The 24,306-nt window shown below is 37.8% G+C and overlaps 1 protein-coding gene across 1 annotated transcript; it reads left to right on the top strand.

Moving 5' to 3' along the window:
- Positions 1–801: 801 nt before the first annotated feature.
- On the top strand, positions 802–24,052 carry LOC307126452 (uncharacterized protein). Its single transcript, XM_079816963.1, has 3 exons — positions 802–860; positions 1,562–1,696; positions 21,881–24,052. The coding sequence occupies exons 2-3, from the start codon at positions 1,612–1,614 to the stop codon at positions 22,855–22,857; spliced, it is 1,062 nt and encodes a 353-aa protein (XP_079673089.1). The 5' UTR covers positions 802–860; positions 1,562–1,611; the 3' UTR covers positions 22,858–24,052.
- Positions 24,053–24,306: the final 254 nt, after the last annotated feature.

Here is a 24,306-nt window from a genome sequence, read left to right as displayed (position 1 = left end):
ACAGGTTTTAGTATTGGTAACTATTCTCAACCAGAAGTAAACCTTATCAGCACTAGCCTATAACCAGAACCCCCAAAACTAAGCCATAGCACAGGTTAAAAATTATTCAAATGAATAAAAAAAAAAAAGCTTAACAAATGACCAGTAATATTAGTGTGTCTGTGTGAGAGAGAGAGAGTGAGAAAGTTATCCTGACGTCTGGGCTGATAGAAGACTGTTAATACATTTAGTGACTGATATACTGCAGCGAGTGCTTTATATGAATCACAGGTGTTTATTATTATTATTATTATTATTATTATGTATAAAAATTCATAGCTTGAAACAGATGTTAACTGGCAGGCCTGTACTGCAATTCTATACATGTTTTGACCTCCAGGTATCCACCGCAGTCACAAGACGCAAGTATTTCATAGATTTTTTTTTTTTTTTTTTTTTATGAAATCAATTCATAGTTTTCGATTTTTAATTGAACTTAACTTTTTATCCATGCTGTATTACAGTATTAAATTAATTACATAATATATTAACATTTTTATTTAAATGTTTAAATACTGACATATATATGAACTCTTAATACATGTTATTTGAACTTGTTAACCACAGTCACTTTTTGTGTTTTAAAACTGTGGTATCTGGTAAATGGTGTCTGCCCCAAACATGCTCAAACAGAAGCTCACACTGTTTCATTTGTAGTTCTTAATTATTTGGATATTCTCTTAATATTAAATATATTTGTATGTAATTTTCTATGCACTTTTGTGATTTTAGACAGTAGCTTGTGATAAGGACTTTTATTTTGGTCTGGTGACGTGACGTCATAAGTGTGCACCGCGCTGTTGTGATTCGGCTGGAGAAAGGTTGGTGTTCAAAGGCATTTAAGGTGTTTAAATTAAATCAAGCTGTTCAATCAATTTAATATTTTTTACAAGACCTGTAAAATGAATGAATTGTTCTTGATTGTAACATTGTAATGCTTTATATAAGATTAGTGAACGTTATTTTTTGTGAGAAAAGCGCATCCACACCAATAACAGAAAATGTGCGTCCCATTTCGCTCCCAATAGCGTCAATCAGTTCGTTGTAAACTCAAATATGGTCACTGGCAAGCAGTAAAATGGGAGAAACGGAGCTTTTCGGCACTTCGAACTAATTGAACAATTGATTCATAAAAGGATTCAGTCAGTGATTCATATTGCTCGAAACACCGCACGTTGACGACACATGCTGGTCAAAACAGTGTAAATACAACGAGAACATGTAATGACAACTTTAACAAACCAACTGTAAACGTTTTCATGAAAGTGTAATATCAAGAATTACAAATCAATAATTAAAAAATATTAATCATAACTAAATAATAAGTGTATAATTTGTGGAATTTGTACTGTTTGTTTTGAGTATATTTGTCTAATCAGTTAAATTAAAGCCATTAACCCTGACTGACTCCCTTACCAGTGCACTGAACTAAAACTGAGATGCACATAGAGATTTAGTGTGGATTTATTTTTCTTTATGTGAATAATTTTCATCTTAAATATGACCGTGTCTAAACACACAGAAAAACTCCTGGTGAAGCGTCTGAGATCCACGTGACACACTATTATAAAGATGGCGTTTATTAAAGAGGAGAGTGAAGACATGAAGATTGAAGAAACATTCGAAGTGAAACAAGAAGAAACTGAGGAACAAACAGGTTGGTTTCATTCTCAAAGCTGAACTCAGGCATTTGGTCCTTGAAATGTCCAGCTCTTCAGAAATTAATATTTTTTTGAAGAATATGAGTGTCCTAAATTAAATTAACACTAATGCTGCATTCAAGAGCATCTGAGAAGATCATACTTCCATGTTGGGCATTCGTTATTATGACATGCCATGCATTAAATTAGGGAAAATAATAAATAAGTAACCTAAACAAAATTATTTTATGTAATCTTAAACCCAATATCAACTTATAAACTGAAATCTAACAAAAACATTTATTTAGCATAAAGCTAACGGAAATGTAAGTGATAAATTTTTCATTTGATGAACTGCTGGCTGAGTTTTTTGTTTTCTTTTGGTTAAATTCTAACACACGATCAATGTGTTATAGGAAGGGCTCCACACGAACTATTTGACTATCACTTGAGAGCAGTAGCACCAATTCCACTAAGTTCTACAGATGGTGGTGCCAGCACCTGATTTGGTAGGCGTGGGGGGATTTTTAATCATAAAAGGTAGTTTAATCCTAAAATGACTATTGTTTTGCATTAATAAGAGCAGTTACTAATAATGGAACATGTTTATTGATTGGAAATGCACATTTGACAGTAAAGCACTGAGCTTGAGTTGAGATGCCGAGAATATTAAGTCATTACAGGGTTTTTTTTTTTACGATTGCTTTAGGACAATTTTAAAAACAAGGCTCATTTCTTCAAAACACTACACACAATTCACACATCCACACACACAAATAGCAGAACACCTCAGTTCTTTTGCAATAGAAACACTTCATTCAAAACTTTACAATAATATAACAAAACCCAATTTTGACAACGTATGGCACACACGTTTCATACAATCTGATTCAGTTTGAATCACTTAAACACTTTTAACATTTCTACTTTTCCAATGATATAATCTGGGTTTGAATTTTTTTTTCTCCAGATATATTTTTCATAGTAAAGTACATATATTGACCAAACACAACACAAACAGCACTGCACAATTTATTTCTATTCATTCTCTATTTCTCTCCACAGTGTAAAATACATCAAATCATTTCCAAACGTTGCATTTTGTACTGAAAATCAGAACATATTCTAAATAAAATATAGTATGTGAACAAAAACATTTGTAGAGACAAAAAGATAGCAAAATAATCTAAAACTCTGCATCTGGCCATGGCACTTCATCCACCTCTCTCGCACGACAGCAAGGGAAGAATCGTCTTGAATGGCGACTCCATCCTTGCACAGACCCTGCATTAGTTAGGTCACAGGCCACCTACATGGCGTGAATGAGGGATATCCTGACATTGGGCTGGAGACTATAAACCTTCCACCGCAATGCCACAAAAAACTCCCTCAATGGGGTTAAGGAATGGAAAGTATGGTGGTGGGTATTGGAGTGAAAATTGTGGATGAAACCAGGCCAGAGCAGATCGGTGGAAAGATATATTGTCCCAGATGAGAATGTATCTCATCTACTCTGCATTCATTTGGTCTTCTGCTGTGACGATGTTGTGTAGTCAGTCTAAAAATGAGAGTATGTGGGCCGTTTTGTAAGGACCTACATTCCTATGGACCCCATTGATTGCAGCGCACAATATTCAAAACGGCTCTGTGGCCAATGATGTCTCTTCCTCTTATTGTAACATTGCTTTTTAATTTTATTTCCTTTTTATAGTGCTTACAGTCAGGCCCGGTTCCAGAATCAAATAACTGAGGGTGCTTCTGAAATTACTGAGGGTGCTCTAGTAAAGTGCAGATCTAAGGCTAAGCAACGGCACCACCACAGCAGTGTACAGTGAGAAATGTATTATTATTTATTTACAAGTCATTTACCAATAATTGGAATTTCAAAAATATTTTGCTACAAATTGTCTATTAATCTATTAGTCTGCCTTTACATTGCTTTAATGCGTTACTAGTATTTTAACGTATCTTTCTGAGAACCAGAAAAAAAGGTTTTCTGAATTTAGATTAGTTTTTTCCCGGTCATTATTGTTTGGAGCATAAAAAACAAATTGATATATTTTTTTTTAAATTCCTGTTACATTCTATATCCTCTGCTCTGTAGAGGACGCCAGAACCCCTTTATTGAGAAAATTAAAAGTCATGAACAGACAAACAATGGATTTTTTATCCAAACTTTGTATAAAGATGATTCTCAATGTTATGAAAGATGCAGAATAATTGGATATACCATTTTACTTTATGCAATAAATGTGTAAACATGGCCATAAATGCCATTCCCATTCTAGGCAATGCATCTATACGCTGTCTCTAATTTGCATATTAAAGGGTTTTGGGACAATATGTAAATGTAAAAAGACGTGTAATCATACTTTCATAAGAATGTCTTATATTTCATAAGAATATCCAGACTTAAAACTGTGTTTGTTGTCAGAGAAGTTCGCTAATGTCCTCTACAGAGGCAAAACCTCTATTCTGGGTCTCAGGAGGATATTACTGTCTCATGCAGAGTGGCATTTATATTAAAGGTCCCATGGCATGGCATTTTTCTATTATTATATAGTGTTTCCTGAGGTGTACTTATATTGTTAGTATGATTTTTACATCCTAAAATGTCATAATTTAGAAATAAAAGGCATTTTGTCTATACTGCTGTTTGCCCTGTGCCTGACTGCCCTGTTTCAAGAGGCGTGTCTGCTGTGAGACTTCGGTAAAAACGCCCACTGTTGTGATTGGCTGACATCTTTGCATTTGAAATGAGCGGAGGGGGCGTGGTTTAACGAGGTCTACGACGCACGAGCTGCTGCCAGAGAGACGGATGGACCTGAGTTCACTTCTCATCAGTTTTCTCAGCATGTCTCAGTTCAGGGTGAACTGTTGTAGTTACTAGAATATACTTCAGGTTATTAGTTTATTTCTAGTCGGAGGGGCTGTCACTCATGTCAGAAAGTTAGTAACTTTAGTAAATTATGGATCAGCGCTGACTCGAGACGCAAACCGTTTAGAACGATTCAGTCCGATTTGGTGAACTGGTTCGGTTCACTAAAAAGAACCGATTCAAAAGAATGATTCGTTCGCGAACCGGACATCACGGAGACGGAGCGATTGCTAACAAAGTTATTTATAGTAACTACTGAGTTGTGAGAGCGCTGTCTGTCAGCGCGAGTTTATTGTGTTTGTATCTGAGAGTTCTGAATAAACACGAGTCCCAGTCACGCCGAGTCCGTCTTCATCATTATTCTACCAACTTTGTAACACATGCAATGTACCATTACAGCGAGATGAACGAGTTAGTAAGTTTGATTAAAGCATTATTTCTAGATATGTTCCAATCATATGAAAAGCGTCAGTGACGCGCATTGAGTAACTTACACAGCGCAAAAAAAGACACAACAGCAGTAATCGAATGTAATCCAGTTTATTGTGGGGAAAGCTGGCTAGCCTAGCCCAGATACCCTCACGCTTACCCCCCCGTCTGCTTAATCTCACGCCGCGTTTGGTGCCTCCGCTGTGGGCCAGATGCAGTACTGGGGGTCGGGGATGTTGAAGGCCACCGGCCAGTGCAGGCCGAGCTTCGGCGTGTGTAAGGTTTATCTCTAAAGATGTGGCTCTGCCGATGTTAAGCAGAAACTCCCGACTGTATGCACATTTAAGAACAGATAGACGCGACGAGGACGTACAAAAACACTGACTCACAAGATAGAAAACACGAAAACACCGTTCTGTCGGGAGAGAGAGAAGCCGCAGTGTGTGCACGAATAATAAATAATTAGCTACACATAAGAAATCACTGATCACAGATCAGAAGGAACTGAAAAAAGCCTTCTGTTTTCATTTGTACATCCAAACACTGAGAAACTGCCAGCATTCACTCGTTCACAACCCATGATCTCTCGAGCGTTTGCATGGGCGTGCCAGATTCTCTGGGCGGAGGAAAGGGAGGTAACCGTTCCTGCTTGGACGTCAAACCAGGAGACTTCAGGATTGGCTCGTCTGGCCTGTCATTTTCTCAAAGGCAGAGAAAGACAGCCAGAACTCGGTTTACACCGATCAACATTTCTATCCACTTGGGGACAATATTCAGGCTAGGGGAACTCATATTAATGTTGAAATACCTCATAAAATGAAAATTTCATGCCATGGGACCTTTAAGATGTCACTTCCGAAACTTTGCTGCATGCATTTGGCCGTTGGTCCTCTTAGCAATAATAGTTTTATTCAATGAATGACTGTAGCCTCGAAAGTGAGCCAAGATTAAGCCAAGATCGTTAAGATCAATAAAATGCTGTTGCTTTGTTAGTTCGCGGTCTCACAAAGTTCCGTTATAAAAGTCGTCAACAATAAATATCTTACTTACATCCAGGGCTCTACATAGCGACCATTTGGGCGCACTTGCGCCTGAAAATTACTGCGTGCGACTGTGAAAAAATATTTAGGCGCACCAGTGCGAGTGACCCGATCGATTCTCATGTAATCGGAATAAAAACTACAACTGCCAAAGTGCATCAACACTGACTGAGCAACAGTTACGTTTCATTCTGCGATCGACTGCTTGTCATGCCTTCTGTCAGCAGAGCATGTGCAAAAAACGTGTGCAACGGACTACACTTTATAGTTTACCAGGTGAAACGGCTGTGACGCAGCCATACGCACTTACCAGACGCCTCGCGCTGATGTTTATTTGCAGCCAAATCCAAATTAACTAGAAATACCACATTTGGATTAGATTATCATAAACAAGGTCGGAAATTAACGGGGGCTTGGGGCAAAAATGCCACCAAAATTTTATTAATAAATAATAATTTAAAAAAGCCCCTGTATGAGTTCTTGATTTAATCTTTATCAGTTGCAGTCCACAACTTTTCTCGAGTTTAAAAATTACTAGATGTATATGAGAGTACATCATGAATCCATTTTCCAAACCGTTTTTTTATTTTACCCTGAATCACTACGGTACACATATAATAAGTGTTTATATTCTGACTATTTTATTCCAGAAGCGCTGCGGAGGAGCACAGTCCCTGTGTGACTCGCCATAGACATAAACAGAGAGAAGTAGATCCGGCTGCTGTGTTCTTCCAAGACGCGTGCAGTTCTGTTTATTAGCGCCAGAGCGCCAAAAGTTACGGACAGCTATTGCTCCGAGTTGGCATGCTTGCAAATGTGATACTTATCTTGTACATAAGTCCAATAGACAAGCTTATGTTAAGTAAAAACTTTTTAGCCACAATACTGTTTATTTCGTGAAAATCAAAACTACACCAGAATTGTTGCGCATCTCAAAGCGGTTCGATTCGAATGAATCTGCGTTTGAACGATTTAATCAATGACTCACACATAGACTTGACGCCACCTATAGGCGGTTTTATTTTCATATTTATACTTTGCATGAACTTTTTATTTAAAATATCAAACTTTTAAAGTTTAACTTGTACATAACCCATTTCTAAATTCAAAAACTTATATTTAAAACATTCATACAACATTATTTACCCATGAGCTGCACGTGTCCCGTCATCTTAAACAGTCTAAACAGCACTTCAGATAGAGCTGCTGTGCCACTTCTACAGTGCACAGATGGATCTTTTGATGTTGATTTAATTAAATTGGTAACAGTCTGATTGTCTTATTGCTTAAATTAACATTTTAAAAACAACTTTTCTATTTCAATTGAAGAAATTGACAAGATGATCCATATATTTAATAAGATTAGAAAGCATTGCTCTTATAATGGTATAAATGCCCCTGGACATTAATTTAAAGGGACAAAGATAGTCCTGTAATGGGAAAATTATAATTGGAATGCGTGTTATTGATCAAAAAAGTGCTCCTAAATTTTTGACTGTGCTCCTAATTTTTTTAAATTAGGAGCACAAGTGCTCCTCGAGAAAAATGTTAGCGTAGAGCCCTGACATCGTGTCTTGACTTTGTTTGTTAATGAGAGGTTTCGTGAGCCGGCATTAATGCCGCCTTCGCGTGCTATCGGAAATTTGATAATTCCGACTTCTGAAATCGTGATTACGAGCTCATTGCATTATATAGGCCTATCTGTGATTGGCTACATTACTCACTCATGCAAAAACTTGTTGTAAATAGATGCATTTGAATCTGCCAAATCTGTTTTGCCAATATTATTACAGTATCAACTGAAGGTGCTTTTGCTTTAAGGGTGCTTAGCACCCTCTAGCACCCGTGGAGAACCGGGCCTGCTTACAGTGATTGTTGAGTTTACAGTTAAGCATCAATAGCCACGTTTACATGCGCACTTTTTCGTCATTCCGATTAAAATCATTCTGATTGAAAGATTCGGTGGACTGTTTACATGAGACGTTATCTAAACCGATCGGTGTTTACATGTGCTGACTTTCAGTAGGAATCATTTTGTGACATGCGCACACAGTTTGTCTGCCGCCTCAGATTCGTTACGTATCGTGGATCAATAGTTCTGTGTTGGTAATTTTTATATTTATTTATTTTTCTGTGGGCGGACATGCAGTAGTTTAACCTAATTTATGTCCTATACAATGGCTATTTCAACAGCTGTGAATGATGAATGCGGAATCAAAAATTTATTCAATTCATTTATTTTGAAAAACACAAAATTAACAATAAAATGCACTCAAATTATTAATAAAAACATAGGATATACGGTGAAACATGAATGAAGCATTAAAGACGTGCTCAGCATCATTACTAGTAGTACTAAACATATATATTTCAGATGATTAAGGAAAGATACTATAATCACAAAGGTATAAATATTAACAAAAGTAATTAAAGTAGACTGTGGGTAATGTTACTTAACCAATTTGAAGCAGTTGTTGATTCAAATTTTTTTTTATAGCTAACTTAACTAACGAGAAACAGAGAGCGGCTTGAATGTTCCCCGTTGAAATGGCAGCTCTCAACGGCCACCAGGACTTGTAGAGTTTTATAAAAGCTATTTATTATTTGTCGTAAAGTGTAAGAATCAAAAAAAATTATTCTGTCAGGCGCAGTTGAAGCCTCGGACAAACGCTGTCAAGATGAGATGCTGTAGCCAGGCTATGTCTGTGTCATTATTCCAACATCATGTTCATAACATGTTACGAAATAAAAAGTTTAATACCTCAGAAAAATGAACTTTCCTTTCTTGTCAACATTAGCCTGGTGTGAGCGCGGTGCGGTCTTCAGTTGAGGAGGCGCGCGCTGTATATCACGTCACAGAAAGACGTGCACTCAAAGTAATCGGATCAGATCGTTTACATGGTGGAATTTTTCGTTTGATCGGTTCATGAAAAGGTTTATCCCACCCCTCTCAAACCGATTACAATTTCATTCGGTTTGGCCATTTTTATTCCGATTGAGGTGTTTATATGGAGTATTTTTATTCGGATTGGACTTTTAAACCGATTACAGTGCTCCATGTAAACGCACCTAATGTGTCTGCACACCAGACAGCCGTTGTTTGATCTACTGGTTCATAGGTGTGGTATTTTGGAAAGCAGTGTCTTGAAATGGCAAAGTGACATCATGTTAGATTTCTGTGTCTAATGTATAGTGGTCACTAAAGTGAGTTTAGTGTTTTGCAAAAAGTGAGGCTGAGAATGTGCTTATAGTTGTGCATATCTGAGGTTTTGCTCCTTTAGTGACAGGTTTCACGTACTGTTCATTTTAATTTTAGTGTGTAAACAATCGTAAAAAAAACAAAAACAACTAACAACAGTAACCTGCAAAAAACTTGTTCTTCTGTTGTATCATACTGAACTGACCAACAGTATCAGTGATTATAAAAGGAGCACTCTTTACTGGCTTTCTGTGTAATCCAGTCACAATTTGAGTTTTTCAAACTTTAGTACAAAAAAGTGCCAGACTTTGGCAAAAAATATATATTCTTGATAATTTAATATTTTATAATAGTATTTTTTATAATGTCTTCATATAAATTCAAAAGCAAAATTTGAGAAATAAACATTAGGGAGTGGAATGTTTAATAAGCCAATAAGTGCTCCTCCGCCACCAACTACTGGTTGTAGTGGTAATTTCACGTTGTTGTGTTTAAAAAATTATTATTTTAAATAAATGTGTTAGTCTTCCATCATCTTAAAATGTTTCGTTTTTACAAATGAGGACAATATTTGAAGGATGAAGGGAATGGCCATGAAGGCGAGCCAATGGATAACACACAAGCACTGTGCAAACTATCCGCAAGAGTTAACGGAGAAGAAGTATTTAACCTCAGTCAAATCACTACAGTTAGTGAAAGTAAAAGCTGCTTCAATCACACTGCATTAACAGCACATATTCTCTCAGAGACGGCGAGAGATGCATCTACTTCAACATATGATGATAACGGTATAAGTGTCTTAATTTATTCCTATAATATTTTTCTTGTGGCCCGCATATTGTGAAAAAAGAGAAGAAAAGTTTAAATCAATTAAATAAAAGCTCTTAATTTTCATCAATGACTTCAGTGTTCATAAATATATATAGGCCTATAAATCATTGTATAATAGACCTAAATGTTTTCAAAGCATTTTCAATGAATAATAGCCTAATCTTTCAGTTATCAGTGATGCGTTGTGAAATATAATTATATTATATAAATTATAGTTAAAGTAACCTAATAATAATAGGCCTAATAAGAAGAATATAGCAGAAAATATTAAAGGTCCTGTTCTTCGTGATCCCATTTTTCAAACTTTAGTTAGTGTGTAATGTTGCTGTTAGAGCATAAATAATACCTGTAAAATTATAAAGCTCAAAGTTCAATGCCAAGCGAGATATTTTATTTAACAGAAGTTCCCATTCAAAGCCTACAGCGAACGGCCGGTTTGGACTACATCCTGGTATTTCCTGCTTTAATTACATCAGTAGAGCAGTTTGTCGACTAACCTCCGCCCACAAGAATACGCAAAAAAGGGGGCGTGGTCTTGTTGCTCCCTCGTGGAGAAGAGGAAGTGTTGCGTTCGGTTCGGTTGCGTTTGTCGCCATGTCGTCCAGACGCTGTTATTTTCATCCCGGAGTCAAATCACCTTTGTTTGGCCTTCAGGGGCTGTAGTTTGAGCGCGTTCATCTCCCCGTTATGGTAAGAGGCGTGACCTTCCCGGGTAACGTGCGCTAAACTGCTGTCGAATCACAACACGGGAACCGCTGGCACAATCAGAACTCGTTACGTATTTCTGAAGGAGGGACTTCATAGAACGAGGAAATTCTCAGGCCGTTTTGAGGACAGTGAAAACAGCGGTATACAGATAAGTAAATTGTGTGAAAAAACTGTGGTTTTTTACACATGAAACATGAACACATGTTATATTGCACACTGTAAACACAATCAAAGCTTCAAAAAAAACACGAAAAACGGGACCTTTAATTGGAAATGCCAAATTTAATATTGCTTTAATATGTGATGCTTTTGACAATATCTCTATTATATAGCTATTATTAATGACATTTTGGTAGGCTACATGGTTTTCAATATGAGATGGATAGCCTAATTGTTATATTAATTAATAATCTTTTCCTTTTTGGCTGTTCCCTTCAGGGGTCACCACAGCGAATCATCTTCCTCCATCTAACCCTATCCCCTGCATCCTCTTCTCTCAGACCGACTCCCTTCATGTATAATATAAAGATAATATATAATAACAGGTTATGTTTATGGCATGCCAAAAAGGGTTTGTGATCATTTTACCAGTATTTACCCTACTTTCAATACAAAAATTAAAATGAAGGTTGAATACAAAAGTCTTCACCTCACTATTAAAAAAAAAAAAATTAATGTGCCCCTCATAATCTTTATTCAAAAACGTTAACCTTCCCTCCCATCTTGAAACGACTTCTTTTCTCTGCCTGTCATGTGCAAGGGTGGGGAAACACAATCGGTTTAGTTTCTGCCTCCCTTTTGTTTAGCAATGCCCAACTTCCAACGATCCTATCTAGGGCTGTAACGATTTGACCAAAAATAAAAACCTCGATTAATTGAACATTTGACCTCGATTACGATTATTGAATGATTATTTTGCTGCTTCTTTTTTTTCATCATAAGGTTTTTGTGTAAGTTCACTGATAAGGTTTGTACTGTAAATATTTTCTACTATTAAAGGTGGATTTTTTTTTTTCTAATGAAAAAGTGCATTTCTTTGTGATTTTAAAATACTTGAAGGAAACGGTTCACTTTCAGCAGTTATTGTCTATGGAGCAGATTTCTGTTTGTTGTACATCAGATACAGATAAATTAACACAGTACATTACATTTATTTGAATGCATTCATGAGAGAGTGTTTGTGTGTGTGAATTACTCATACCGTCTCTATTCATTATGAAGCTGTGGTTTGTACTTACTTCAAAGGTATTAAAATAACGGTTGCGTTTCTAAGCTACTTTAGTGACTTTACTTTAGTCACAGGACAGCGTTGATCCTGCGTTTCTGCGCTGCTCTGCGCGCGATCTTCAAGTGACATGCAAGATTCTGTCCGAGTGTTCGTTTGTCACAATAAATCAGGCATTAGTTCAACATAATACACATCTGATGGTCGAAACTCGCTTTAATGTTCAAACTGACAGGGCTTAAACCACATACAAATGACAAAGTTTTGTGACGACGCAGGTGGGCGCGCGCGTTGCGTTTAAACGCATTTACTTGACAAACTTTACGAGCACGAAAGTGAAAGCGGCTTCGGGGCTTGCGCGCGCCGTTGCTCTGTGTGTGTGTGTGTGTCAGCGCGTAGGCTATAAGAACAGCAATTAACTGACCTGTATAAACTGTGTAAAACATGCAGTTACTATAGTGATTCTGGGTATCTATAAACACAGATAACCGCTCCTGCATCTCTGTGTGCCTGCAAACTGCACTTGATGTGACTGACGGGGCGGAGTCACGTGAAAACCGAAAAAACCGACATGGGAAATACGTCGGTTAGAGGTTGTGAATGTCGGTTTCGGTTATTTTTCGATAAATCGTACAGCCCTAATCCTATCAATTCCTGAAGGACGAAATGTCCCGACTAATTAAAATAATTTATTAAATACATTATACAAATGCACAGCTAGAGAACTAGATTCAGTGTTTCCCCTACCATTGTTTTGGGGGGGCGCCCCGCCCTCCCAAAACGACCCCCCGCCCCCCCTGAATGAATGACAAAAAATATTTGTCATTACGGTCGACAATAAGAATTGCCCGATGGTTCAGTGCCAGCGTGAAAGACACTCGGGCCAAAGCTGCATCTTCACGGAAACTGATCATTTGCGCATTTTTAAGCCTTGCCAATTTAAATATTCAAGCGCTCATAGACGAGAAAGTGTGTCTCTCAGTTTGCTCGTCGCGAAGGGCAGCAACACACCACACACACGCACGGCCACGCGTCTCAGTGCGCGCGAATATTCACACAAAATTATATCAAAATGACTGTCTTGTTGAGTATCATCGTAAACATAGTCGGTTAGGTCTTTTAAATGAACGTAAACATGAAATTTGCCAGTCACCGCCAGCATTTATGGTCATTTTCACAAGTTTTAATGGTCCACAGAATATCTAAACATGCAATATATCAAAGAAAGAACAGACCCACTGTTTTATTCCAGCTTCATATATTATTTTTTTAATCAACACTTGAATGTTGCAAGTTTCATGAAAAAGCAACATTTTGAGCATAAAGCTGAAAAAATCACGTTTTTGTAAAAGACTAACGTTACGTCTGAACGATGAACAAAACACAGATGTTGTAGATGGAGTCCATCAACACCCCAAAGCTTGACAGTCCTATAATTCGTCCTGGGTTGGCATTTCATTCAATAACATTAGGCAGTTTTGATTTATATGCTGTTTAATGGTGATGATCGCGTTATTTTACATATGCATCTGCTTACACATGATATCGCACGTTGCTTCTTCGGCAGTGTTTTGATCAGGAGATTCTGTTCTCGTGCAGGAAATGCGCTACAGCGCCCCCTACCGTATAACAGTGAAAACATGGAAAGCCGGAAAATATCGTCATTGGCTATATAAATATTGAGATAACAAAAGACAAAAAAAAAAAAATCACTCACTGCTCTTGACTGAATAACTTTTAATAAGGGTTAATCTGTATTTATATGCAGTGGCATATCATTTTATGCAGATTATGCAGTTATATTTTACATTTGATTACTATTTTTGTACCTGACAATCTAGTTTAGACCTACATGAAAATAACTGTTTATTTAATTTGTATATGTTTGTTCTGCTTTATTTATTTGTGCTTTTGCTCATAATTTGATTATTTGTTCTTATTTTATTACTGACGGTCTTTAACAATATAAAAAAAATATATGAGTTAGGATTTTAGTTTTTAGAGTCATAACCTTATTTATTAAGCTTATATGGCTCAAAAACAATACTAGGCCTATTTTATTTTATTTGTCTTTTTTTTGTGGTGGGGTCAGTGAAAATTCTGACAGGGCACGTACAAATTTGAACCCCTGAAAAATATCCTTAGCATTGAGCCCTGAAATATAGTATATATATTGTTTATATTTATTTACCAAATTAATTAATTTATTGTCTATGGCAACACCACGTATCCGTAACACTCCCGCTCCGCGACACTGGTAGTTTCGGGAGGCCCCCCCCCCAAAGCTGTAAACCTAGGGGAAACACTGCTAGATTACTAAAATCAGATAGTGGTAGGCTACCTCATGCAATTTTAGGCCTGCAAAATGGATCCTTAATTTATTTCAAACTTAAAGGTACACTGCTATTTCTTCCTTCAATCGTGGAAGTCTATTGTGATTGGTTGATAACTCCTGCCAATATTAAACACGGTGAGCCCACAGCCACCTTGTTTTCCAATGCAGAAGCTTGTTTTATGTGTGAGACCTCTGATTCATTAGCCGCTATAGGGTATAGCGTTTATAATAATGAAATGTGCAAAATGTGATTTGTTATCATATTTCAATGTTAAACACCATAATGGACTCTTTTTGTACAGCTAAATTAATTGGAAGCTAATGACACCAGAAGCCTATGGCTAGTGCACAAGAATGTTTGAGTGCGCTCACACAATATCTGAAAGAGAGCAGTGCCAATTCATAAGTGAACACTGTATATTTGAGAGCGCATGTCCAGTCTTGTGCGAGAGCAAAGTCAGCAAAGGAAATCCGCCTGTAAGCGGAGAAATTTGCACATACATACGTGCTCTCGATATTTGTCATTAAAATAATGCCATAGAAGAGAAGAAAGTTGAATCGCCCCATAGGCGGCTGCCTACATTGCCTATGCCAGGATCCGCCACTGGACTGGATATGTTTTTGCAAAATTTAGCCAAGCTTGGATCCTTTTTTTTTTTGTCAGAAAAGACTTGTCTTGCCACCCTGCCCTACAATCCAGACAAATGGAGAATATTGGAGATAGTTGTCACATGTAGGGAGCAACCAATACTGAACAGAAAGAGCTGCAACTCAAACGTTGCAGTAGGCTTCACTGAACAGTTTTATGTCTTCTGTCTCCTTTTTGACCAGTTTTCTCTGACTCCAATTTCGGAGGAATGCCCTTTTCCCTTTCTAAGTGGAACTCAACATTGCGTCTGGATGGACGCTATGGGGATCGCCATCAGTGTGACTGGTGTCTGATGCATGTGTATACACACAACAATCTCATTGGCCGACGATGACAGTCCATGACATCACTACCGGAGCGCCCGTGAGTATAAGAGGGCGCCTGAAATAGATGTCATCAACTCTAGTTTATATGCACTTGTAAAACAAACACTACGAGTGGAGCGCGTTCGACGCTTGAGGAAGCTGTATGTGGTTTCTTGCACACAATGACTGTTTCAAGCGTACCAGGTGAATCTGCTTAAAGACTTGGACCAGAGGCAGGGACTGTCTAGGTCACTACTAGGGCTAGTGCTTATCGAAGTTATAGCAGGTCCTAGATGAGTGCCAGAAGGTTGACCCTCTTGGGGGAGGGTTCTTTTAGTAGAACGGCTCCCCTGTGGCTCTTTCATTGTACCTAGCACTTACCAGGCTCCCTTTGGCAAGCTGTTCTTCAGGGTTGAGTGTTAGAGTAGAACCCTCTCCTACTGTTGGGTCCTTCACTTCCTGTGCAAACTCAAACGTCCTGGAGAACCTGACAAATAAGGGTTAAGGGTTGATTTGCTTTAAGCAGCTGCTATTGTTATCAGGCACCTTGTTATTCCTGAATAGCTGTAAAGCTATGTAAAAGAAGCTGACATAGCTAAAGAAGCTGAACCTTAAAGCTCTGGGCTGTTGGTGGATAAGGCTGGGCCCACAAGGAAGGGAGGAAGGTTGAAAAAGGCCGGAACTTTCCTTGTCAAAAGGCATATGAGCTTAGCATCCGGTAGTGACTTCATGGACTGTCGTTGGAAATTGTTGAGTGAAAACACATGCTTCAGACACCAGTCACACTCTTTCCCCTTCTCAGGGAACCATGGTTACAGTCATAACCGGAGACTTTTGATAATGTCACTGTTGTGCCGTAGTTTCTCCACTTGTTGATGACTGCAAATTATATTGTATCTTTTGTGTCCCAATTTTTATTTTAAATGCAGAGAGTAATGAGAAGATTGAAATGTACTTACTATTTTCAGAATATTATGCCTATTACTAAATTAGGAAATATTAAACGGAAGATCACAGAGACGTGGGACAGCTCATCTGTCAGGACTGCATGAATTTATAACGAAGCTCATGGGTGTGGACACAGGGTAGTTCAATTGTCCTGTATGCAACATTTTGCTATTGTGGGATTACAAATTTTAGAAAGTACATTGCATTTAGGATTTTAGGTAAAAATGATGATGTCAGCTGAATTAGTCTGCTACGCAAATCTCCCAGACCTGTTTTACTGACTTCAAAGGCTCTAACAAGAGTCTCCTTTCCTGCCAGAACTGTTATTCTCTATTGTGTTTTAAATGAGTCAGAGCCCACCTTTTGGGAGCCCAGACTTTAATGGCTCTTTGGCCTGGCTAGTATCAGCATACGAATAGGTATGCTGATTCAATGGGACTGGTAGGGATTTCATAGTAGGGTGTGTATTTTACCTACACAACATATGCATTTCTTTTGTTTGAATGTCTCCTCCTCTGCTGTAGAACCACTTCCCATGAAATGTAGATAAATTGCATTATCTTGTGCTGTGAAATCAGACTGTTTTCGGACGACCTGCAGCACAGAAGGTTCTCATTAAAAGAATAATTCTGTCTTGATCCGACGTCTCCTGGTCTATTCTTCAACAAACAACTGAAGTTCACAACAGATGGTGCCTTGTGACCCGGATATAGTTTCCAGCTTCCTCACCTAAAATCCAGATTGAAACTTCAAGCTCAAAGAAAAAGATCTGCCTACGTTCCAGACTGGAATCCAGAGCGAAACTTCCAGCTGAACAAAGATTTTCCAGACTGAATCTTTCAACCACGGGTTATGGTGAGTGCTGATCTATCCAAAAGAACCTAAGACCAGTACAAATGTGTTTATCCTCTGGCTGCCAGGGAAGAGTTAACAGACGGCTGTAGGGTTTGGTTAACTAAGTTATCCTCTGTTATCAAACAGAAAAGATTAGCCTCACAAACTAATAATTGTTCTGTTTGAAATAGGGAAGATTAGCATTTAGCTAATATTTGTGTTTTGTGTTACCCTCTAATTCTGTTTGAAATAGGGAAGATTAGCATTTTGCTAATATTTGTGTTACCCTCTAAAAAGTGTTTTTTAGGGATGAGTTATCCTCTGTTTGTCAAATAGGGAAGTTATTAGCCTCACAAACTAATAATTGTTCTGTTTGAAATAGGGAAGATTAGCATTTAGCTAATATTTGTGTTACCCTCTAAAAAAAAGTCTGTTTTTTTAGGGATGAGTTATCCTCTGTTTTTCAAATAGGGAAGTTATTAGCCTCACAAACTAATAATTGTTCTGTTTTAAATAGGGAAGATTAGCATAGCTAATATTTGTGTTACCCTCTAAAAAAGTGTTTTTTTAGGGATGAGTTATCCTCTGTTTTTCAAGCAGGGAAGATTAACATTTAGTTAATATTTGTGTTGTCCTCTGTTTTTGTCAAGGAAGTTAACAATAGTTGAGCTGTGTTAACAAAGAAATGATCAGAGAAGTGAGTGTTTGTGTGTGTGGTAACAAAGAAATTCAAAAATGTTTAGGAAGAATCCTAGACTGACCCCCACAACTGAAAAAGGTGGTCTCGCAGCTCCTCTGTGGACAGACAGTGATTTCATATCACAGTTAGGAGTGCAGATGAATTTAATTGTCACCGAGAAAGTTAGACAAAAACTAACTCAGAAATATGAGATCCATCCGGACAAGAATTGGTCGATTGATGAATGTAAAAAAGTTTTAGGAGCATGTATTCGCAAGAACAATGTGAAAGGCATTATTTGTTGTCACAGAGAATTTGGTTTAGCGCTAGCTAGACAACAGTCTCAGCAGATCTCAGAGCTAGAGAAACAGAACGAAGAACTCTGTGCTAGAGTAGCTTCTTTGACTAAGAAATTGAACCTCAACAAAGCTGAAGAGAAAACTGATGTGAATGAAGTTAGTCAGACTGATAACGCCAATCTTGACTTGCAAGCTTTCTTTGAAACAGATGTAGCCATTCAATCAGTATCTGATATGCCTGTTGATTCAGTGAAATTTAGCGTCACAGCCCCGAACATTGTTCTACAGAGTCCACCAGTCACAAACCCATCCTCATGTATGATGTCAGCAATGACTGAAGTTTTGTTAGAGGATGAAATGACTCATGATTGTGTTACGGTTACAAACGCAACTACGAATGAAATAGCAGAAACTCCCATTGAGAATGCAGAATTGGAGTTGTTTGTTGAGGGTTCAGCTCAAGTGATTGAAGGTAACATTACAGCAGCTGCAGTGTTGTGTCAGGGAAGGAAAACCTGGAGTCATGTGACACACTATAAAGTTGTTCCCCCACCAACAGGGATAGGGTAGGACACGAATCAGTGAGGAGCCCAGGAAAGAACTGAATGCAACAGGCATTCGGGGGCCAAACCTGCGGCGAAGATTCCCTTGTAGGCATTCCCATCCACTAGTCCATCCTTACCTCACTGTTTCTTTAGGTGTTACAGGAATTAACAAATAGGGAAAGAAGGAACAACAATAGCAGACTCCGATTGAACAGATGAGACAACCCTGATGTTTTGCTGTCTTTTAGAACAAATACTGCTTTGTTGTCTTTTGTTTTTCTTTGTGCAGATACCTATTGATGGCTGTCCCCAGATTCATTTATACGCACCGATCCTCACCTGCATATGAAGCCACAACCTCTGAAGGACAACTAGACCCATACGCACCGATCCTCACCTGTGTATGAAGCCACAACCTCTGAAGGACAACTAGACCCACTAATGAGTCAACTGTCAAGAAGAAGAAAAGAAAGAAAAAAAAAATACACAACGCAGAGAATGATTTACGGGAACTTCAGTCTTCCATCAACATGATCAAGACTGCCTTGCTACTACTTGCTACTAGTAGCCTTACTACTACAAGATTGCCTTGCGACATCGCACAAAGTGTAGACTCCAGCAACAATATATTCTCAGAGCTGATGAATATGTCAAGAAACACCTTGTTTGCTGGAAAGAACGTTTGCATGCCACACCTGCCTTCAGTAGGAGCAGGAATCCCATGGGTGGCACATGATGGGAGGAACGTCTGTATATAACATCCTGCTCAGCCAATTCAATGGCAGGTGCACCCTGGTTGCTCTCCTACCACCAACAAAGAAGATGGCTGCATTCAAGGACTCACATATGCACAAACATGGTGGTCAAGGACTCTTGAACAAAATCCAACAAGACATTCTTGATCTTTCAGATGACTGAAGATAATTCTTCATGGTTCGGAAACCTGTAAGGTCAACAAAGATCTCACAAGGACTGTTCCAACCACAAAAGAATATTGCCCGTAATGAACTACACGGACCCTAGTGGCATGTTTGTTTCCTGTGGCAGCATGTCATTCGTCACTACAGACAATCAACACAGAGAAAGTGAAATGTGCCTGTAACTTTTTCCAAGTTACATGACTAGACGATGGGGCTTATGCTAAAAAACATAAGCTATAGAATGGACTAATGAAGGTTTAAATTTGTATTATGTGGGAGTTATTAGAACTCCCAAAGGGGGGAATTGTGGGATTACAAATTTTAGAAAGTACATTGCATTTAGGATTTTAGGTAAAAATGATGATGTCAGCTGAATTAGTCTGCTACGCAAATCTCCCAGACCTGTTTTACTGACTTCAAAGGCTCTAACAAGAGTCTCCTTTCCTGCCAGAACTGTTATTCTCTATTGTGTTTTAAATGAGTCAGAGCCCACCTTTTGGGAGCCCAGACTTTAATGGCTCTTTGGCCTGGCTAGTATCAGCATACGAAAAGGTATGCTGATTCAATGGGACTGGTAGGGATTTCATAGTAGGGTGTGTATTTTACCTACACAACATATGCATTTCTTTTGTTTGAATGTCTCCTCCTCTGCTGTAGAACCACTTCCCATGAAATGTAGATAAATTGCATTATCTTGTGCTGTGAAATCAGACTGTTTTCGGACGACCTGCAGCACAGAAGGTTCTCATTAAAAGAATAATTCTGTCTTGATCCGACGTCTCCTGGTCTATTCTTCAACAAACAACTGAAGTTCACAACACTAGCCATAAAAAAGATTGTAGCTACAGTAAAATATTCGGTCATATAGTAACAATCTTTAGCAGAAGCCTTGAACATGCAGTCAATCAGTCACGTTTGACGTGGCCGAGAACGCATTTAGATTTGTTCAAAAGTTAACGTTCTGGTTTCAGAGTTCAGTAATATCAAATAGATCAAAAACATCAAATTGCTGATAATATTTTACACGGAGACAGATGCAGCTGTAACCTAAATCTTTTATTTGTGTAACCTAGCTTATATTTAACTGTTTTAAATAGTCTAGCTTAACTGATGCCATCTCAACAATTCTAAAATTCGTTTAGATTCTGCATATTAATAAATTGTATTTATTTATTTAATTAATTAACAAGTGTCATCTTTGTGATTTTTCATCTGTAGTAGATCCTGCCCATGAAATCGTGATTTTATGGTATTCATTTTATTTATTCAGATACAGACGTAATGTTGTGTATTTTATCTATCTCTTTGTCAGTATTGGAAACTCCAACAACCTTACTTCATTTGACAGACGACCATTTTTTTCCCCCCAAGATTTTCAAGGCGCTATATATTCCTCATCCATTTTGAAACAAAACGTTATTATATATTATTAAATTGTAGGCCCTATACATAAATATTTGTATTAATAAGTTTCATGTTTTTTTTTTGTTTTTTTTTTACTTCGTTATAAACACTGTTTAGATGAATAATTAATCAACCAATATTCAGAAACGGGTGCAGTTATTGTTTTTCTGAAATCTTTCTGATTATTCTTAAGTTTTATTAGATTGTAAAAAACACAAAATTACAAAATTAAGGAGGAAAGATGTTTGAGAGGTAACACATCTTATTCTTACCAATAGTAATAAAATAATTTAATATACAATTTAATAATATGAATATAATAGATTTAGTGCACCTTTGAACTACAGAGAAACTGTGCCTTAACAGAAGCAGTGCTACGCACGGACGCTGTATATAAAAGGCTAATTCTGTCATGTAACACATTTATTTGCGTTAACGCCCTTTTTCTCGACAAAAAGTGTTTCCAAACTAGTTTTCACGATATTTGAAGTATCGACATATGCACTAAAGTTAAACGGAAAAAGATTGTCGACATTTGCAAAAAAAATGCTTATTTTAAACAAAAATGGTGTTCTGTATGACGGTTACTTTTCTATCATTGTTTTGTTTTTATTTTTTCTTCTGCTGTGTTTCGTTTACAGGTTTGGCCATTTAGGGAATTGTAACTCTACCAGTCAGTGATATTTGGACCATTGCGACAGGGGTCATTCTGAAATTATTACAAACTGCTGCTATTTTCTTTTAATAAATGGAATTACTGTGACACTTTTTTAGGTTTTACAGTCGAATAGAGAGTCCCCTGTTCTTTTTTCTTTCTTTTTTTTGTATAAACTTTATGGGACACCTAAAGAAAGTGTTCTCAGATTACATGTAACACACCACTTTCAGTAGCTAAGGGGGTTTTAAAGTTTTGATGTCTGTTGTTTTGTGCCATTAAATTAGGTTTAACTTTCATTTGTCTTTTTTGTCTTAGGCCTGAGGGTGCTGAAAGAGGAGAGTGAAGTCCTGAATGAAGTGGAGGAGAAAAATCAATATGAGATTCATTATGATCTCATAACTGAAGAAAAATCTTTCAGTTGCTCACAGATTCACAATGAAGAGAAATCTGGAATTACTTTTGATCAAAATGAACTTGAAACCCACAAGGGAATTCACACTGAAGAGAGTCCTTTCATCTGCCCTCATTGTGAAAAAAGTTTTACTCAAAAAGGAACCCTTAACAGGCACATGAGAATTCACAATGGAGAAAAGCCTTACTTGTGCCCTCTGTGTGGAAAGAGTTTTAATCAGCATGGAAACCTTGAAGTCCACATGAGGGTTCACACTGGAGAGAGGCTTTTCACCTGTCAACATTGTGGAAAAAGTTTCAACCGAAAAGGAAACCTTCATTACCACATGAGAGTTCACACTGGAGAGAGCCCTTTCACCTGCCAACAGTGTGGGACAAGTTTCACTGTAAAGGGAAGCCTTGTTAGGCACATGAGAATTCACACCAGAGAGAAGCCTTACACATGCCCTCATTGTGGAGAGAGCTTTGAGCAACATGGAAACCTGAAAGTCCACATGAGAATTCACACTGGAGAGAAGCCTTTCACATGCCCTCAGTGTGAAAAGAGTTTTGATCAACATGGAAACCTGAAAGTCCACATGAGAGTTCACACTGGAGAGAAGCCTTATGCATGCCTTCAGTGTGGAAAGAGTTTTGATCAACATGGAAACCTTAAAGTCCACATGAGAGTTCACACTGGAGAGAAGCCTTACACATGCTCTCAGTGTGGAAAGAGATTCACTCAAAAAGGACACCTTGAAGTCCACATGAGAATTCACACTGGAGATAAGCCTTTCACCTGCCAACACTGTGGAAAAAGTTTCAAACGAAAAGGAATCCTTAACAGGCACATGAGAATTCACACTGGAGAGAACGAGTTTCAATCAGCATGGAAACCTTAAAGTCCACATGAGAATTTTGACACTGGAGAGAAGCCTTTTATATGTGCTCAGTGTGGAAAGAGTTTAAGATGTAACCGTAAGTACCACATGAGACTTCACTTAAGAGGAACTGGTTTGTCATCAGTGTGGATTAAGTTCCAGACAGGAAACGCCTTAGGAATCATGTGACACCGAAGAGAAGCCTTTAATGTGCCATCACCTAAGGAAAGACTCATTCTGGAAAAAATATGCAGTGTTCCTCAGTAGCTATGTTTCAATCCACCTATTTTTATGCGCATTTTGGGATATCGCATTAACAAACGCTGGATGGAAACAGCAAGATGCGTATAAATTCTACAAATGCGTGTAAAGAACTTACAATTGAGTCTTTTTTTATCTGATATGAAAACATGCACATAAATTATGATGGAAACCCATGTACAGAATAAATGTATCAATGCGCATCAAAAAAAGTAACGTGACAATCTCGTCGCACAGCATCTAAAATGCTGGTTTGGTCATTCTAAAATGCCTGAGAAAAGTCTGTCATCAAAGTGGTTTGGTGTAATTTCCTCCCAGAACTGTCTTACACAACTGTTCCCAAACAGCAGGCATCCGCCTCCAAATGCAAGATACATAGACGAAACACAATAAATGCTGTTCGTGTGCTCTGAGGCGCATGTAATTTATTAAATACGGATATTATTATATACAGTGGCTTCTCCTACTGGAGCAACTGCCATTTTTCTTATATCTTTCTGATGTTTAGCACCTGTTTATCAGGAAGTGACGATTTTGTTCTTTTCAGCTCACTGGATGGAAACCTGTTTCATTCATCTGTTTTATTCACAAATATTTTATGCGATATTTTGCGCATAAGTTAAATTCGCAACTTTGGATGGAAATATAGCTAACGTGGCAAGATGTTTACAAAATAGAGAAATGTCAAAAAAATTTGAGTTCTGGTGGCAAACCATTTAATTTTTCTAAATGTATTAAAATGTAAAGGTTTGGTGTTCAAAGTCATGCAGATGTGAGACCCTATTTGTGTTATTTGTTATATAATTTACTCCCAGAAATACACATTCTTGGTCAAAAATGGTCTTTGGTGGTGGTTGACGAACATGGTCATCCACACACACAGTACAATGTACCCTACCCATGGGACCTTTGAGCCTAGTAATGACAATGAATATAATAAACAATTTGTCATATTAACTTGTCCTATTTATTTATTAATTTAAAAAATAATCACTGTCAGGACAGCTCATTAAACAAAGTGCAAAGATAAACAAAGGAAATCCACACACTGTATATCTATTCCCATTATTTGTAAAATAAAACGGAAATATTCCGATCAGTACAGATCTTCAGGCACCTCAAGAAGTACTAGAATTCAAGCACATGTGCATAACACAGCTAGTCATCTGCGGCGATGCGTGTATCAGTACCACTGTCATATGGTTATAA

This window comes from Gobio gobio (genome assembly GCF_949357685.1).
Source record: "Gobio gobio genome assembly, chromosome: 5".
Lineage (NCBI taxonomy): Eukaryota > Metazoa > Chordata > Actinopteri > Cypriniformes > Gobionidae > Gobio > Gobio gobio.
Note: the sequence above shows the minus strand (reverse complement) of the source record. Positions and strands in the feature narration are given on the sequence as shown.